Source organism: Scyliorhinus canicula, chromosome 19 (genome assembly GCF_902713615.1).
Source record: "Scyliorhinus canicula chromosome 19, sScyCan1.1, whole genome shotgun sequence".
Lineage (NCBI taxonomy): Eukaryota > Metazoa > Chordata > Chondrichthyes > Carcharhiniformes > Scyliorhinidae > Scyliorhinus > Scyliorhinus canicula.
In genome coordinates, this window is record NC_052164.1 from 71,044,405 (window position 1) to 71,063,473 (window position 19,069).

Consider the following 19,069-nt stretch of genomic DNA (forward strand, 5'->3'; position numbering starts at 1 on the left):
TACAGGTATCATCACATGGTTAACGGTCTGCATGGAATTTGATGACCCCCAATATTCAGTGTCAGAGAGCATTGAAACAACATTGTGGTGACTGTACGGTAAAGCAGTGAAGACACTGTATTGGGATAGTGCTCAAATAGAATTCCTCAGCAGATTGATGAGAGAACCAGGACCAGGTTAGTTCAGTTGAGAAAGATGAGTGACCAGGGTGTTGGCCAGATCAATGGGAAGGGAGAGTCCAAAAAAAAAAGCTGTAAATGCCAGGGAGGAGAAGGTTGCAATTATAACAAGTGGCACTTTGGAAAAGTGTGCAAAAATGGCTACAGTGACACTCATTATGTGCTGAAGCTTACAGTTCCTAAGTACCACCCCAATTGTTAATGCACTTGCTAGGTATGGGTGTTCTCATAAGACATATGGGAGGTGTGGCCTTCTCTTTACATCAAGGAAATGCCCAGCTTTGCATTAATTCTGCAAAGCAAGTGGCAGAAAGGGCCTTTGGCAGTGACAGTGCACTGGAATGAAGGCCGATGCAGCTACTAGGAGCTGTGCAATGATCTAAACAAACTATACACAACAGGTATTGTCCAGCAATAAGAATAACCATCCAGTATCCCATTAGAAACATGCACATGATGTCACCGACGGACCAAATATGCAGATGTGCATAATGGGATGAAGTTCAGTGAACACATTTCATGCACTCAATCTCGTGGAAAACACACCACCACACTGTCCAACGTTGGCCAAGATTAAAATTACTTGTCTAAAGAAACTTAGTAAATATTCATAATTGGCCAATATAGTGTAGTGGAGAAGATTATGATACAAAATAATCTCGGGAGACCCAAATACAGAACAATTGTTTATTAGCCAACCCATTGGGAGAGAGCACAACTTCAGAGAGGAGCCTCTGAAGCAGACTCAAATTAAGCGATAGTATACATTGTAGGTCACGTGGGCAAAGCATTATTTACATTTGAACACTGAACCACATTTTAAAAGTTGCAGGTGTTCACGAGGCAGAGTATGGATTTTTCTCTCTTATCTTTCTATAGCTCCTCTTTAATTTCTTCACTTGTTGCTAACCGGCTCAGCCTTGCACTGTTGGCTGTGTCTGCTACTTGAAGCCATCGAAAAACAAGTTGCAGAGATCACTGAAAAACATGATATGGGCCTTGCAAGTGACTGTGTCCTTTGCCTCATCAACATATTGCGAGGTGATATCTTTACTCTTTTTTTTAATATAAATTTAGAGTACCCAATTATTTTTTTCAATTAAGGGGCAATTTAGCGTGGCCAATTCACCGAACCTGCACATCTTTGGGTTGTGGGGGCGAAACCCACGCAGACACGGGGAGAATGTGCAAACTCCACACGGACAGTGACCCAGGGCCGGGATTCGAACCCGGGTCCTCAGCGCCGTAGGCAGCAATGCTAACCATTGTGCCACCGTGCTGCCCATGATATCTTTACTCTTGAGCGTTGAATTTTCCTTGACCTTTTCTAAAACACTATACAAATTCAAAAAACTTTCAACTTTTTTAATAGACTATAATTATTGTCTGCCCATATAAACCATGTAATTAAACATTATTCATTATTTCCTCTCTTTCAATAGTATACTTACTAGACACTGCCTATAGTGTACCTACACCACATAGAACCATAGAAACAATACATCAAGGAAGGGGGCCATTGGGCCCATCTTGTCCATGCCAACCCAAAGACACCTAGGTGCCTTTTTCACAGTAACTTCATTGCATTGTTAATGTAAGCCTACTTGTGACAATAAAGATTAATTTACTTACTTTACTCTAATACCATCTTCCTGCACATAGCCCAAAACTCTGAAGCTTACAGCACTTAAGGTGCAGGTCCAGGTACTTATTAAAGGAGTTTAGGGCTTCCGCCTCCACCACCAACATGGTCTGTGGCTTTCAAGAAGGCAGTTCACTACCACTGTTATACTTGGGGTGGTGTTGTGTGGTCACATGTACAGTTTGTGACGTCATCAGAAGCTTTGCCTCAGTCTAGATCAAGCCTTTGTAAAATTAATAGCTATTCAATAAGACATCACAAGCATTCAATTTCTCGCACTTTGGGGGTAATTGGGGATGTGCAATAAATGCTGGTCTAACCAGTGACACACACACCCCATGAATGAATAAAAGATGCAGTTGGAAGTGCCGCCATACGACCTTGGTGAATTCTAAAAGACACCTAGAGGGCCATGGAGAACCTGCTGCTCAACTTTCAGCACATGATGGTGTAGTAATTCCATACGCAGGACCCATAGCCGTGGACTGCAACCACAGTTAATCCTCGAGTGTCATAAATATTCTACATCGTGGAGACTAAAGGCCTAGCAATCACAGGAATAATGGTATGATGTGAACTCACACTAGTGATAGCTCATGGAAGCAGTCAGACCACATATGGCAGATCAACCTCCTTTCATCTGTTCATGACCGAACATCAAATTAGTCAATGTTTTCACAACATTAGCAGTTTCAAGGGAGCTACAGCACTCCACTTGCAGGAGAATGCAAGTCGGCCAATTGATTTGGTACATTTTGCTCAATGCAAATGCAAGCAGCTGTAAGAAGAAATGGTAAAAGATTCTACGTCACAGAAACTGGAAAATCATCATTGAAGGATGATTCAATTCAACACGTCCACAAACACACGATCGTTTTGGTCTGACCAGGATAATCTAGACATCTCCCGAGGAGCATTTTTAAGGGGAGGCAGGTAATCATACCGGAATCGATGTGACCGGCTATTCCTCAACGACTTCATAACTCTCACATGAGCTTAGATCAGATGGGAAGAGTCTCTATTAGCCAGATGTGAATATTGACATTGAAATTGTCATCAGGAAATGAGATGTATCAAGGGCACATACCAAGTCAGCTGAAAGCACGACTGATTCCACATGATTACCAATCCTTGGTCCAAAATCACATCTGACCTCGAGTCCATGGCACTGACTTCATGGTCATCGTCAACTACATTGCCAAGAAACCCATTATTCAACAATTGCACAACAATCACCCAATGTGCCGAGCACACCTGTCACATACACTCCAGTACTATTTTCAGTTTATTTGCTGCACCTGAAGAGATGGTTATGGAATATGGTCCAAAATTCAGGATGTGGGTGAAAAGTGAAACATCGATCACACTACCTCTTCTCATTCCCCTAAATCTTTTTTAAGTTTAAAATACCCAATTCTCTCTTTTTCTAATTAAGGGGCAATTTAGCGTGGCCAATCCACCTACCCTGCACACCTTTTGGGTTGTTGGGGGTGAGATCCATTCAGACACGGGGACTATATACACAGACAGTGACCCGGGGCTGGGATCAAACCTGGGTCCTCTGCGCCATGAGGCAGCAGTCCTCCTTACCCTCGATCTAATAGCCCAGCTGAATGAATGATTCTCAAAGTGAAATCCCTAATTCTCAAATGTAGACTGACCAAGCAACATCTGTACATTGCAATGTTACATCTGAGAGCGATACCTTGAGTAGAACTATTCCATCAGTGGCAGAGCTCATACTTGGCAGACCAGTGTGTGCCCTCACCCATTCTGCGCTCAAAGACTAGAGAGCAGCATTTAAAACTTCAAGGGATGGTGATTGATGTGCACAATAGAAATGGAGGTACAGAATTGCCAAGTTGGACGACAAGTTCACATCCAAGATTCCACAGAAGGCATATAGAAACCAGTCAAAGTGACGAGAATTTGTTCCGAGCTAAGTGTAGCCACCTGGGGTGGCCACATCCCGATTCAAAATGGACACTCGCAAGGAGTGCAGGGAAAAACGGACAACACCAGAGAACACAAGCAGGTGCAAGGTTTCCTGTGTATTAAGATTTGCAGTACCCAGACAGAACCAAAACCAATAGCCATTAACATATTAATGAGCTATCTCCAAGAACAAAAAGAAACATTGAAACAATCGAGACCAAGACAGACTCCCCAGCGCCAGTGGGAGCTAAGACAAAGGCAGGTCAACGACCACATAGGGCCCGCCCAACGATCAGGGAACAACTCCGGTATTGGAGAAAATCGATAGGAACAATTGAGACATGGTCCAATTAATTGGGACCAAGTCCGGGGTCCGCCCAGAAGGGCGCGAAACCCCTGGGGACTATAAGATAGCGTCCCCAAGTTCAGTTCGCGCTCTCAGCCTTGGCTCTCAGCGAGGAGAGACCTACCTAGCAGCTGCATCAACCAAGTAAGTCTCAAGTCAACGCACACTACGAGATAGACGCTCCTAGCTACTATTCCGTACCAGTTCGAAGCCAACAGAATTAGAACCGGACAAAGGCCATTGTTCCTCTGACCTGGTGGGCCACTCGAAGCTAAGTATAGGCTTTTAGTAGCAGTTGTAGTTTAGTAAATAGAGTTTATGCTGAGTAGTAATTGACTGTGTGTATAATAAATGTGTATTGATTTCAAACTTACTAACTGGTGTATTGAGTTATTGATCAGTACTTGGTTTTAAACCCTGTGGTGGTATCAGAAACATACCTGGCGACTCTTGAGCAAAGGTAATTAAAACAGAGCAAATTAAGGGAAAACATAACGAGCAACGTAAGGTCCTATGAAGCCATTACACACACAGATGCAATGGTGAAACCTCCAGACACGTTTTAATTCCAATATCTGAGCGTACCAGTAGATTACCTTTCCATCCTTTTGGGAACTCATTGATTCACCAGTTCTATACACTTGTAATGGTAACTAAATATGACCATGTATGGTAAATATACATGGAACTGATATGATAATGGAGAAAATAACCTGGAATTGTACAAAGGAATATTCGACTTTAAAAAGACCTGAGTTGTACATTTAAAAAATGGACACCAACACCGGAGATGGCTGACAATGTACAACAAGCCTTCACAGAAATGTACGGGGTTTCTAAGGAACAATAGAACCTCTCCCAGTACTTCCAGACAATTTACATGTAAGTCTGTTCACCATCTCTGATAAGGACAAAATTACCCTCTCATCTCCCAAGACCCTGGGTATAGTGGCCTAGACAGGCTAGTGCATTCTGGTGGTCTTGGACTACACACATCTGGTGCTTTAAAAAGGGTTAAAAGCCTGCTTACTACCAATCTCTGCTGTTCTGCCGAACCGCCTGTTGGTCTGTAGATGTGTGTGTCTGTGAGAACTACAGCTGAAAGTTTGTCAAACTGAAGAGGACACAATAACTGAACCGCACAAAGATGGCCAGTTAAAACACTCTCTTTCCCAAGTGGATAAGGGAGCAAAAGGATGGCAGCTGGAAAATAACTGAAATCTCTACCAAACTACGGGACACCTTCACTGAAGAATCAAATATTCGCCAGCAGAAGTCAACTATACTAAAAACAATCGTAATGGTCACAAAGCGTCATCAACTACCTAGGACTGCTCCGTATAACTTTAATATTTACTTACTATTGGATGCTATTCTTATTTCTAATCTGTAGACTGTAGATGCATATGTCTTAATATTTCTCCTTGCCTTCTGGTAATAAATTTACTCTGTCTTGACTCAAGCCTGGTTGAATTAGGTCCCTTTTATTCATAACTATTGGGTCTGGAAACAGTATACAAGAGAAAAGGAATTTTGTTAAATTAAACTTTTACTATAAAAGTTGGTTGAATAAAGACATGGACCCAGTCAAGCTTCCTCACCCGGGTTTGTAATAATTTGGGGGCATGCCTGCCAGACAGTGACAAATCGAGGGGTCTCACCCAGATCAGTAGCTTTTGGGAAACCTCATCTGGGGCTGGTCATTCTGAAAGGAATACATCTTTGGAAGGGTCAGGTGTGGGGGGCGGGGGGGGGGATCTTTTAAAAGAAAGGGGGATGTTATAATGTGCCTTTAAGGCAGGAGTTCCCAAACTTTTCCAGCCATGGAACTCTTTTGACCTCCAAGCATACTGAACAAACATTCGTATTGTATTGACAAACCACAAAAAATTATTATTGTGCAATAGGTACAAAAATACAAAACTAAAAAGGTGTTTATATGTATTGTATGCATACATTTATTCCAATGAAGTTCAGTTGTTCAACTAATAATTAAAAGTTTTTTTTCATTTTTAATGGGAGCACCCACTCACACCCTCGCCCTCACCCATTCGCCCTCCACTCAGGCCCCTGTGGCTTTAATTTAACTTAGCTGAGGTTAAATTGGAGTGTTTCCAGCTCATTTAATCAGAGGTTGGCTTCTCAGTTCATGATTCAGCTTGCAGCCAATCAGTGAGCAACAAAGTGAAACAACAGCCTTCGATTGGGAAAGATGAAAGGAAAGCTATTTTTAATACTTAAAATGGCCAGACTGCAGAACCCCTGGAGGAGGAGTCTGTGGTTCTGTGGAACCCGATTGGGGAACTGCTGCTTTAAGGGGTTGCAGAATAACATCACTAGAAAGGAAGCAGGATCGCTCCCAATTTAAAACCAAAGAATGTATTATTAGAATGCATTTTAAACAGAGAGATCTATACTGTAGTGGAAAGAGGGTAGTTGTTATGACACCCTGGGCTAGGGCATGGTCAATTCCAGTCCCGCTTGACCAGGAGTCACAACACAATTGGATTAGCAAATAATAAAATACCCGAAGTCCTTGGTCTTTGGCTGCCCAATAATTACAGTCAGCAGATTTGAGAGAGCGAACAGAGCAGGTCCTTTCCCCTGAGTGTCCAGGGACCTGACTCTGCTTTTCTTGGGTCTCTGAAAATCACCCCACTCAGGCATGATCCAATTACCACCGGGCAGAATAAGGCCTTTTTGCCAATTCATGGGCCACCAGCCAATCAATCGAACATAGTCCCACCCCATCTCTTGGGTGCAACCGAGTTCTACTGTTCAAAAAATCATGGTGCAACTGCTGCTTGACATATAGATACATGCCAATTAACATCCAAGGAATCAAAATGATAATGGCATAAAAATAAAGAAAGGGGAAGAAAGGGAATCAACAGGATGGGTCCTTACAGTAGTATCTATAAATGTCAGAGGAAATGATGAATTTAGCTCATCCTAGGCTAATGAGTGGTATTTGTGCACATGAACATGTCACTTTTCTAATCTGACAATGTCTTCATAAATGTTTAACAAAAAGTGGACATTTCTCTCAGCTCGAAAGCTTTTCAAAGACTGACTGGTTTTTGTGAGGGCATTGGAGTAGATTGGTAGCCATCACATGAGAGAAAAAGCAGGACTTTCCTGTGGACTTTGGCACCCCGATGTTGGGATGCACACACTTGTGGGGAGAGGGGCCAGCATCGTGCTATTCCTGAGAGCAGCCTCTTTCGTTGACCTGCTCCCCATACTGCGGGCACAGTCAGACGTGTGGCAGCTCTCGTGCCCTGGCAGCCCCACGAGTGAGAGGTGGGCACTGCTGAGGCAGATCAGGAGAGGCTGGTTTTAAAATAAATTCCCAAGCAGGGAGGCCCCTCATGCTAGCCAATTGGAGCTGCAGGGGTGACCTCCCCTACCCATGGCCCCTCGGGTTGCCAATGGAATGTCACCTCTGAGGCTAGTAAGAAGTCTTACAACACCAGGTTAAAGTCCAACAGGTTTGTTTCAAACACGAGCTTTCGGAGCACGGCTCCTTCTTCAGATCATTCACCTGAAGAAGGAGCCGTGCTCCGAAAGCTCGTGTTTGAAACAAACCTGTTGGACTTTAACCTGGTGTTGTAAGACTTCTTACTGTGCTCACCCCAGTCCAACGCCGGCATCTCCACATCATGACCTCTGAGGCTGACAGCCTTCTGACACAGGGTGGCAACTCAAGTTGAGAGGTAGCATAGGGAAATACACAACTCCTACCAGCATGGGGAATATAAAGGCGCTAAGCATTTATACAATGACCCCCACCATTAACAATTATCTATGCCCCTAAGAATTCACAACTACTTAGTTAATTTAAAATAAGTGATGAGATGGTAGGATTTTCAATATAATCCTGATTGTTTGTTTCTCTTGTTTTTTTTAATGATTTGAATACTGTCAAAAATGAATAATCCATCCTTAATTTGTCTCTCTTTTCACAGCAAGTAATGCTGGGATTATTGCCGGATCCATTATTGGAGTGCTCTTAGGAATGTGTTTGATTATTGCTATCGCCATTTGCTTCTGCAGGCATCAAAAGAAGAAAAAGGCAGAAATGGAGCAATATCTAGCCAATGATATAAAGTGAGTAATAGTGAGTGACCATTAGGGCCTCGGACAAATCAAACCAAAAAAAAGCTGCCTTCCTCCATTATATGACAGCACAGACAAGAGGCATCACCTGCCCTCCACCTAATGGGTTAACCACTTAATGTGGGCAATAAAAGGAAAACAGATGGTAATGTCTCAATTGTTGAATGTTGCACTTTCATTATATAACCTTGTACTGAGAATCTCTGTATATGAACACACATTGTAGTCAAAGGCTCGTAGGGAGCCTGATGTCAGGGCAAAACATGGGCCTCAAACCCTTGCATTCCTCCCTGGGCCATATTTAATTTTAGCTGCATCACCTCTACTGACATCCATCAAGGATGGTCATGTGACACTGAAGGAAACAGTGCTGACTTCAGTCTAACACCTGTATATATCACCTATGTCCAACAGCCAAAGTGCAGCACAAGTTGATTTGAATTGAAGCTGTACTATTGTGAGTGGGACTGCGTTGCTCGGTCAGATTCACATTTTGATTCATTGATTTGCCCTGAGGCAATTCACTTTGTTTTTAAACAGTTTGAGTCATAGCTGAAAAGAATGTGGCAATTATTTTTCAGTTCCTTGGATGAGTCATAGGAATCTGTTTGGCAAATCATGGGCACAGTCAAGAAATTCAGATTGTTGACAACACTGACCTCAAGTTGAATATGTGAATATACCAAATGCAATTTTCATATGTTTTTATTTCCTGAAATATGAGAGCAGTGATTAGGGAGCAGAGGAAAGAATGTTTGACCCATTAGGGTTTCCTGTCCTTTTGATTCCTGGTGCTATACATCAGCCTGACCGAAAGGGTCAGAAGTTGGCTTCTGGTACTTCACAAATGAACCTCTTCAACTGTCAGCTATAAACACATGAATGGTTTAAGGGACTTATTAAATGTTTCCCTTCCCTCATTCCTCCTGCATCCTGCCATCTTAAAAGGTTTGAACACCTGGCCTACATCTGATAGCTGCACATAGGGTTACCATTCCTCTAGGAGTGGCCTGGAATCAACTGGAACGGAAGGTCAAACTCCAGGACACAGCTGTGTGCAATCCTGGAAAATTTCATTGGGATATAAAAAATGATGGGCAGCGGGATACTCCGCTTCGCTGGCAGCGCATTCACGCTTGCGGATTTCCCCAATGGCATGGGGGTGGACGGAGGATACCGCTGCCGGCCGGGGGTGGGGGGGTGCGCCTCACTCTGAAATGGGTGTGGCGCCACACTCTAAAATGGGTGTGGCGGGTGGGAGAATCCCGCCCATGGTTTTTCTTAGTCATTTCTTTTTTAACCAGTTTTAAAATATTGAAAATGTGGGGAGAAATGAAGCCTGTTTGGTTGATGGTCGAGCATCATCCAATTGGATAACGAGTCTTTTTGCTTTTCAATGTGTGTAGAAAGGCAGTGCGACAAAGGATGGATGTGTTGGCTGTAACGTGGGAGATAGTCATGTGATGACAGTTAATAAAGTTAATCACAGTTGGCAACCCTAGCTACAGAGCAGGGAGCAACATCCCATTGCTCCTCACCTCAAGGCATAAAGCATCCTGTCAAAGCATAATTATTGTTTTTTTTTAAATGTTGCTGTAGCCTATTATTTTGTGTGCTCCTGTTAATCATTGTGGAAGACCAAGCAATGAAGAACTTAAATTTCAGACAGCCAATATCAGTTAATAAGAGCTTCCAGGATGGGTTTAGATGTGGGGTAAATTCCTACACTTTGCTTTATAGCAATGTAGCTTACCTGAATCACAGAAGAATTGCTTCAACTGTACCAACATGACATTGTAATTTACCAGAACAGCCAATGTTGCAGCCTCTTTTGAGAGTGAAATTGTCAAATATGGGGCAGTTTTTTTTATGGTGCAAGCCCCCACCCAATTTCACGAAGGGTACTTACAGTTAGCAGAGAGAGAGAGAGAGAGCCTTCACTATGTCAATGAGCAAAAGTAGAACCCAAGGCGAGGAAATCAAAAGTGGTGATGATCAGGTCAAATAGAGTGTATGAAGTGCCAGGATGATAATTAATTGAATGGGCACTGCTGTGGAAGGAATGTATACCTATACTGCAACAAATAATATTCTCTAATTGTTTTTTTTTAATTATTTGATCACAGGGAGGATGCACAAGCTCCAACAGGAAATACATGGGCTAAGGCTGAGAATTCTGATATCATCTCAAAAAATGGCACACTGTCATCGATGAACAGCACCATGCACGTCTACAAGCCATATCCTAATAAACCATATCCTAAGAAGCCACCATCAGACACTGCTTCAACCATCACTGCAATGGGTGTCAACAGCACTGGGAGTTACAAGCGCCCAAACAATGCCCAAAAATCAGCGGGGAACACTCCGACAAGAAGCTCATCTGGCCAATCCGTGCCAACTTACTCATCATTAGTCAACACTCACCACTCTGGTCCTCTCCCTAAGTGGCAGAATGGAGTTCAGGCACAAGCACCTGGGCAGACACCCACATTATCTCCAATGTCACCATCAAACCTTGCTAGAATGGGGGCTGTGCCAGTCATGGTGCCCGCCCAGAGCCAAGCAGGATCACTGGTATAGGAGCAACACCACAGTAATCAATGCACATGGAAATGCTGCAATAACTTTGACCAAAGAACGGGCCTTCAGATGTGAGCCATTTATGGTGAAGTGTTACAAATACAGCATTCAGTGTGAACTGTGTCCTGAGCTCCTGTAAGTTGTTCAACAAGAAACTTGAAATGAGGAATTTTTGCCCAAGTGTTATCTGGACGTGTAAGCAGCCATTTCTATTCTGGTATTTTACTTGTAACTCCAACAATACAACTGCTTGACACTCAGGCTGGGATTTTCTGGCCCTTCTCACTGGCAGGATCTTCTGTTCCCACCAAAGGTAACCCCCTCTTTTTTTTTCTCTCTCTCTCTCCTCTTCCCCCCCCCCCCCCCCCCCCCCCCCCAAGCGTGACGAGGTTCCTTGCCAACTGGGCAGGCGTGCAACGCAAACTACCATTTACTTCGGAACTGGAAGATCCCACTGGCGGCCAATGGCAAGCCGTCACTGCCACCGAAAAATGTGCCTTGGGAAGGGGGAGTGGTGGTGGGGGGGGGATGAGAGAGAACAATAAAATCCCACCCGGAATCCATTATAGCAACAGATCCAGCTAATCCAAGCTCTGGGCCTGTAATCTCGCTAGCCTCTCAAAATATAGCACTTTTTGAAGACAATAAATCTACAGTATTAGCTAGCCTGTACATGCTGTTAATAGTTCGTTACATTCATCAATCCTGAAAGTGGAGAATCCAGACCAATTTAATCCAGAAGAAATGTGACTGCTAATTTATATTGCAAACTGTCTTTATCTTCTTGTTAATTTCCTATTTCTCTTTTGCGATGGTCTTTCTTTACTTTTTTTCTTTCACGGGTTGTGGACATCACTGGCAAGGCCAGCATTTGCTGACCATCCCTAATTGCCCTTGCATAGCTCACCAGGTCATTTGAGGGCAGTTGAGAGACAACCACATTGCTGTGGGTCTGGAGTCGCATGTAGGCCAGAAGAGGTAAGGATGGTAGATTTCCTTCCCTAAAGGGAAGTGTTGGAAAATGGGATTAGGTTGGTAGGTCGGGCAGGTGTTTCTCATGAGTTAGTGCAGTCTCGATGGGCCAAAGGGCCTCTTCTGCATTATATTATTCTGTAAAGGGGAACCAGATGGGTTTTTACAGCAATCATTTCATGGGCACTATTACTGAGATTACCTGCGTTTTCCAGATTGATTAATTGAATTTACATTCCACCAACAATGGTAGGATTTAAACTTGGGTCTCCTAGGCCTCTAGACGATTAGTTCAGCAACATTACCACTGTCACCTTGTTTCCTCAGATACGTACAAAAATCCTCAATGGCACAAAACCCAAATGACCAGCTTTACTCAACCCCTTTCCAAGTATCACTTCTGCAAGTAGACAACTTGGGAGATGATTCCATTTGGCTTCAAATTCCTTGAGTGTGGAAGTCTTAAGGAGTGACATTGAAATGATTCAATAATGTATAAACAGAGAAACCTTTTCCTTTTGGGGAATTAAGACTCGGGATATACTCACTAGAGCCATTTAGGATTGAAATGTGTGATAAAATGCTTCCGCAAGTGAATGAAAATCTGGAACTTTATCCTGAAAAATGTTCTGGATCTTGGGGACAGTTGGACTTAGTTTGATAGGTTTGGGGGGCAGCACGGTAGCATGGTGGTTAGCATAAATGCTTCACAGCTCCAGGGTCCCAGGTTCGATTCCCGGCTGGGTCACTGTCTGTGTGGAGTCTGCACGTCCTCCCCGTGTGTGCGTGGGTTTCCTCCGGGTGCTCCGATTTCCTCCCACAGTCCAAACAAAGATGTGCGGGTTAGGTGGATTGGCCATGCTAAATTTCCCGTAGTGTCCTAAAAAGTAAGGTTGGGGGGGGGGGGGGTTGTTGGGTTACGGGTATAGGGTGGATACGTGGGTTTGAGTAGGATGATCATTGCTCGGCACAACATCGAGGGCCGAAGGGCCTGTTCTGTGCTGTACTGTTCTATGTTCTAGGTGGTTGTTCACTAATGGTATGAAGGGCTGAGGAGAGGACACTGCGAGGTACAGATCAACCATGGTCTAATTGAATGGTAGATCAGACTTGAGGGGCTGAATGACCTACTCCTGTTCTTATGTTTGATAGTTCTCTATCTAGGTGTGATGAACAGTTGTGTGATGAACAGTTGTCCTAGTTTACCGTGGCTTCTATCCGTGACAAATGTGAGTTGGTGGGAAGTGACAGACCCTGCTTTCCTCTTTCCCCAGTTTCTGCCTGACTTGTTTCTCGATTCCAGCATTCCCTGTCCACAGTTCTTTTTGAATACATTCACCATGTTGTTGCACATATGACCGCAGCATTTCTACTCCTTCCTTCCCTGTTCTCCTTTATCTTCTTGTAACTTTGTAAAGTCTAACAGTGATCGAGGCAGTTCTACCCTGCAGAGAAGAAGGAAATTAAGTAATGGAATTAGTAAAACTCAGGAATTCCCCAAAATGACTTTCCTTAAAACAAAAGGAACTTTAAAAAAAATAGATGGGAGAATCTTCAAAGTTGCAGAACTGGCAAGACGGAGCTGTTAACATTTATTTATACCACAGATGGAGTATTGGCATTTCAGAAAGAAATCGGTGTGGGAGTTATTCACAAATATGTTATCCAGAGACTCTTTCATGTTGAAATAATGGCAATGAGTGATTCTTAAATTTGTGAGTTCTCTTGCTCATGTCCTGTAACATGAAGATTCCCTTCCACCACAATCCCCGCCCCCCTCAAAATAAAAACTTATTTTGATACTGCAAGCATAGAATCCCTACAGTGCAGGAGGTCATTTGGCTCATTGAGTCTCCGAAAAAAACTCCCTGGGCAGGATTCTCCGTCCTGCTGAGCCACATTTGTGCCCCGACCCACCAGCGGGATTCTCCGTTACGCTAGCCAATCAATGGGGTTTCCCATTATGTGACAGCCCCACACCGTCAGGAACCCCCGATGGCCAGCAAAACGGAGAATCACGCCGATGCAGAATCCCGCCCCCTATCTATGCCCACACTTCTGCTTTATCCCGTAACCCTGGACACTATGGGGTAATTTAGCATGACTAAGGGTGGAAACCCCCACAGGCACAGGGAGAATGCAAACTCTCTCAGTCACCCGCGTGTGGAATTGAACCAGGGTCCCTGACACTAAGAGGCAACAGTGCTAACCATGTGCCATAGTGCCCATAACCATGATACAAAAGAGGTATCGAAACATACGCTGAATGTGATAGGCTTAGATGACGATGGTTCTTCAGGCGATTTGATCTCCCCCTTTCACAACATTGAGCCCATTATCTTTCCATCACATGCTTCCTGGCCCCAACCACTTTCCCAGTGACAATGATCTTCCTGTTGCTCACCCTTTTTGTAATAGAATACTTTACACAGCTGCAGGAAAGATCACAAAAGTATCAAGCGGGTTCTGTTCTCTCACTGCTTTTGAAGTGGAAAATTCATCTTGACAGATTGTCGGAAGGGCCGATGGGGATAAGGTTTGTGACTGATATCAAATTAAACCTCCTATACCTTTGTATTAGCTTAATTGCCAACACAGTGTCGTTCCAGAATAAATTCTGAAGCATCCCACCATGCTATTACATTGTGAAGGAAAGTCAAATGAACAGGCTCACTTTGACGGAGATTTGATTTTTCATTATTTTTTCAAAATTTGTACCCAATTCTTTTTTCCAATTGAGGGGCAATTTAGCGTAGCCAATCCACCTGCCCTGCACATCTTTATGGGTTGTGGGGGGTATGACTCACGCAGACACAGGAAGAATGTGCAAACTCCACACGGACAGTGACCCGAGACTGGGATTGAACCCAGGTCCTGGGCGCCGTGAGGCTGCAGTTCTGTCCACTGCGCCACCGTGCTGCCCAATTTTTCATTGTTTGACGAACAATGTGGAAGTAAATGGTTTATTGAACAGTTTGACCCACACCTGTCAGGATAAAATATTAAATCATTCTGCCCCCTCTGCTGAATGTAAAAGATCCCATTATATTGTTTCAAAAAAGACTAGGATAGCTCTAGCAATACTGTTCCCTCAACCAATATCACTATGCACAGATGATTTGGTCCTTGTCTCATTGCTGTTTCGTAGGAGAGTTTGGTGTGAAAATTGCCTGCCGTTTTTCCTACATCACAAAGAGTGACTACACTTCAAAAGCCCTTCATTGGCTGTAAGGTGTTTTGGGACACCCTGAAATCATGAAAGGTGCTATATAAATGTGAGACTATCCTTTTGTTCAATATTAGGTCTCTATCATTCTCGATTTTTTTGTTGATTCTTGAATTTGTACGTTTTAAAAAAATGACAAACCTAGAAAGTCAAAGGTTAGACTTCTGTCAGAAGCTAATGTTTAGTAAACAGTCACATCGGTTGTTTTGCATTCAGAACTCCCAGATGGTCTTTTGATTTGTCAACAAAACACGGCTGTGTGGGAACCGTTTTGCAGTCTGAGCAGGGTTTATATAGTGACAGGATATGTTGTTTATATATCAGCCTCTCGAAATGGAGCATATGAGAGGTTCCTTTATTTATCAACATTTGTAGAATTCCTACAGTGTAGAAGGAGGCCATTCAGTCCATTGCATCTGCACCAACTCTTCGAAAGGGAACCCTACCTAACCTTTGGACAGGGGGAATTTTAGCATGGACAATCCACCTAACCTGCACGTCTTTGGACTGTGGGAGGAAACTGGAGCACCCGTAGGAAACCCACGCAGACACGGGGAGAATGTACGAACTCCAGATAGACACTTACTTGAAATCAAACCCGGGTCCCTGGCACTGAGATAGCGGTGCTAACCACTGTGCTACCTTGCTGCCCTTAAATACAAATATCTAGAGACGGCAGATGCCAAAATGCGAGGTTTGCTTGAAGAAGGGGGGTTTCCATTTCTATCATGACACTGCTATCTGAACTGTAACCTGTAGTTTCTAATTGCTTTGTTTACTGATGTATTTTGGATCCAGTTGGATAAAGAAGGGTTTGAATAAACTCAAGCTCTGGGGTCCTGAAGTGTTCTTCAAGCTTTTTAAAAAATAAATTTAGAGTACCCAATTCTTTTTTCCAATTAAGGGGTAATTTAGCGTGGCCAAATCTCCTACCCTGCACATCTTTTTGGGATGTGGGGATGAGACCCACGCAGACACTGGGAGAATGTGCAAGCTCCACATGGACAGTGACCCGGGACCAGGATCGAACTCAGGTCCTCGGTGCTGTGAGGCAGCAGTGCTAACCACCGCGCCACCGTGCTGCCCCCCTTCACGTTTAACTAATGGTTGAATGTAATTCTCCCATCAACACTGTTATTAATATAAGATATGATACATACAGTCATACTGATTCATTAGCCCTTCGGAAGTGACTCAACCTTTTTCACATTGCCCAAGACCTGGGGCGGCATTCTCCCCTACCCGGCGTGACGGAGGGTGCCGGCGTAGGGGAGTAGCGCCAACCAATCGGGTCGGGCCTCCACAAAGGTGGGGAATTCTCCCCACCTTTGGGGGCCAGCCCCGCGCCAGAGTGGTTTGCACCAGAAGACTGGCGCAAAAAACCGGCGCCCCCGGCAGCGGGGCTGGCCGAAAGGCTTTCGCCGGTCGGCACATACGCCGACAGTGACGTCCGCAGTAGCTGGCCGCTTTCATCACTGCCGGCGCATGCGCGATGTGGGGTTCTCTTCCGCTTCCGCCATGGCGGAGGCCGTGGCAGACGCGGAGGAAAATAGTGCACCCAGGGCACTGGCCCGGAGTCTGAGCGGGGGGCCCCGATCGCGGGCCAGGCCACCGTGGGGGCACCCCCCGGGGTTCGATCGCCCCCTGCCTCCCCCCCCAGGACCCCGGGGGCCTGCTCGCGCCGCTGATCCTGCCGTTCCAGAGGTGGTTTAAACCTCGGCGGCGGGAGAGGCCTCCCAGCGGCGGGACTTCAGCCCAATCGGGCCGGAGAATCACCGCAGGGGCCTCTCCGATCGGAGTGGTGAGATTCCCGCCACCGCCACTTCCCGGGTGGCGGAGAATCTCTGCCACGGCGGGGGCGGGATTTTAGGCGGCCCCAGGCGATTCTCCGACCCTGCTGGGGGTCGGAGAATTTCGCCCCTTGATTGTACCCTATCCCCTACCATATTTCGGTCATTATTTTTCCTCTTTTTTTCTCAACACCGCATCTTGGAAGTTATTATAATATAAATTCTTTTTTTTCCCCAATTAAAGGGCAATTGAGTTTGGCCAATTCACCTACCCTGCATATCGTTTTTTGGGTTGTGGGGGTGAGACCCACGCAGACACAAGGCAAAGGTGCAAACTCCACACGGACAGTGACCCGGTGCTGGGATCAAACCTGGGTTCTCGGTGCCATGAGGCAGCAATGCTAACCACTGTGCTACCCCCACATTTTGGATGTTGGGGTGAACAGTAATGGAACCTGAATTTCCTCTTTGGATCGGCAGTGACTGATGTCCGCTCTGCCTTTATAAGGGGACATTGGGTTTTAGTTAGTAAAGTGTGTCGCCATAGTCTCAGATGACCATAGGTTGCTTTCCGCTTTTGAAGGGAACGTTAACTGGTGGTGATTTAACCTGAAGATTACCACACCTCAGGTGAGGCACAAGGTTGAGAAGGAAGGGCCTTCATGAATAACCTCATCCAGTGCGAGAATTGAATCCATGCTGTTGGCCTCACTCTACATCACGAACCAGTCGTCCAGTCAACCGTGCTAAACTGGTCCACAACTTGTGTTTATTATTGTGATGACTGACTGAGCATCTTGTATCATGTTAGGCAAGCACAAAGTTGAATCTTGTCTGCTTGCTTTGTTTTCTTTTTTGGTGAACAAACCTCTGAACCTTTTGTGAACAAACCTCATTTCATGGGTGTGGTCACCCTTGGTTCCTAAGCCTTGGCAGTGCCACCATGCACTTGGGTACCCAGGCAATGCTCCTGTTGACTTGGCAGTGCCACCTGGGTGCCTTGGCAGTCAGGGTGGTGGTGCCAAGGTGTCTGCGTGCCAGGGGGTGGGCCAGTGAGCCACCTTGCACTTAGCCTGACCACTCAGTGGTCTCCAAGGAGACTCATGGTGCCGTTCCGCCTGGTCTACATTTGTGTGGACCAGTGCTGAACAGCGCCTGGCTGCAGCCTCCCTGAGGAGGCTGGAGAATCAACGGAGGTCAGGGATCCCAGGCAGGTAGGTCGTAAGTAGGTTTGCAACCAAATTCTGAGAGTGTAATTTACCCCTGACCCTTTTGGGAGGAGTTCTGACTCTGACATGTTGATGGACTTCGCTGAATCCCGTGAGGCACGGAGGCTGTTGGAATGTCTGCTGGAGGCCTCTCCTGGGATCTCTGGCCATCTTGAGCTCTCGTGGGAGCGCAACACGGCAAGAAAATTGCGCCCAATGCCTTTGTAGCATCTACAAGGTGCAAGACAGGATTGTGCTGGAGTACAGCTCCAAAAACATTCAAGAAGCTCAACCTCATCGAGGTCAATGCAACCCCCTTGACTGGCACATCCAACACCTTAAACTTTTGCTGCATCCAACACTGGCACAATGTGGCAACAAAATCTACCATCTACAAAATGGATTGCAGCAGCTCACCAAGCTGCCTTTGACAGAATCTTCCAGACCTGTCACCTCAATCATCTTAGAAGGACAGGTGGATGTAAACATCGCCAACTACAGATTTCCTTCCAAATTGCACCATCATGAGTATGAAATCTATTTCCATTCCTTTACCATCGCAGGGTCAATATCCTGGGACTTCTACCGAAGAGCACTGTGAGTGTACTTCACCCAGTTGCAGTGATTCCAGCACAGTAGCACTGTTGCTTCACAGAGACCCAGGTTCGATTCCTGGTTTGGGTCACTGAGCGGGGTCTGCACGTTCTCCCCATGTCTCTGTGGGATTCCTCCAGCAGCTCTGGTTTCCTCCCACAAGTCCTGAAAGACCGGCTTGTTAGGTGAATTGGGCATTCTGAATTCTCCCTCAGTCCGCCACCTTTTAATTTGCCACCAGTTAATTTGTGTTCTTCTATTTAGTTGATTGGGCTCTATAAAACACATCCGAACAGGCGCCGGAGTGTGGCAACTCAGGGATTTTCACAGTAACTTCATTGCAGTGTTAATGTAAGTCTACTTGTGACACTAATAAAAATTATTATAAGGGAAAAAAATAGTTCACCACCTGAAAGGTAATTAGGAATGAGCAATAAGTAGTCATCAATATCCATAGATTAATTTTTTTTCAAAG

At 45.0% G+C, this 19,069-nt stretch overlaps 1 protein-coding gene and 1 long non-coding RNA gene across 5 annotated transcripts in view; one reads left to right on the plus strand and one right to left on the minus strand.

Annotated features, from left to right (window-relative positions):
- The window catches only part of LOC119953891 (endothelial cell-selective adhesion molecule-like), a 148,328-nt gene extending 135,768 nt beyond the window's left edge, over positions 1–12,560 (plus strand). For all 4 annotated transcript variants that reach the window (XM_038778522.1, XM_038778523.1, XM_038778525.1 and 1 more), the window contains exons 6-7: positions 8,071–8,212; positions 10,348–12,560. In XM_038778522.1, the coding sequence (XP_038634450.1) occupies positions 8,071–8,212; positions 10,348–10,804 (599 nt within the window). In that variant the 3' untranslated portion in view covers positions 10,805–12,560. The remainder of the gene's footprint in view (positions 1–8,070; positions 8,213–10,347) is intronic.
- On the minus strand, positions 1,465–13,222 carry LOC119953893. Its single transcript, XR_005458133.1, has 3 exons — positions 13,116–13,222; positions 5,464–5,605; positions 1,465–1,514 (listed from the first exon to the last, which is right to left on the minus strand). It is a non-coding gene; the product is annotated as an uncharacterized LOC119953893 (long non-coding RNA).
- Positions 13,223–19,069: the final 5,847 nt, after the last annotated feature.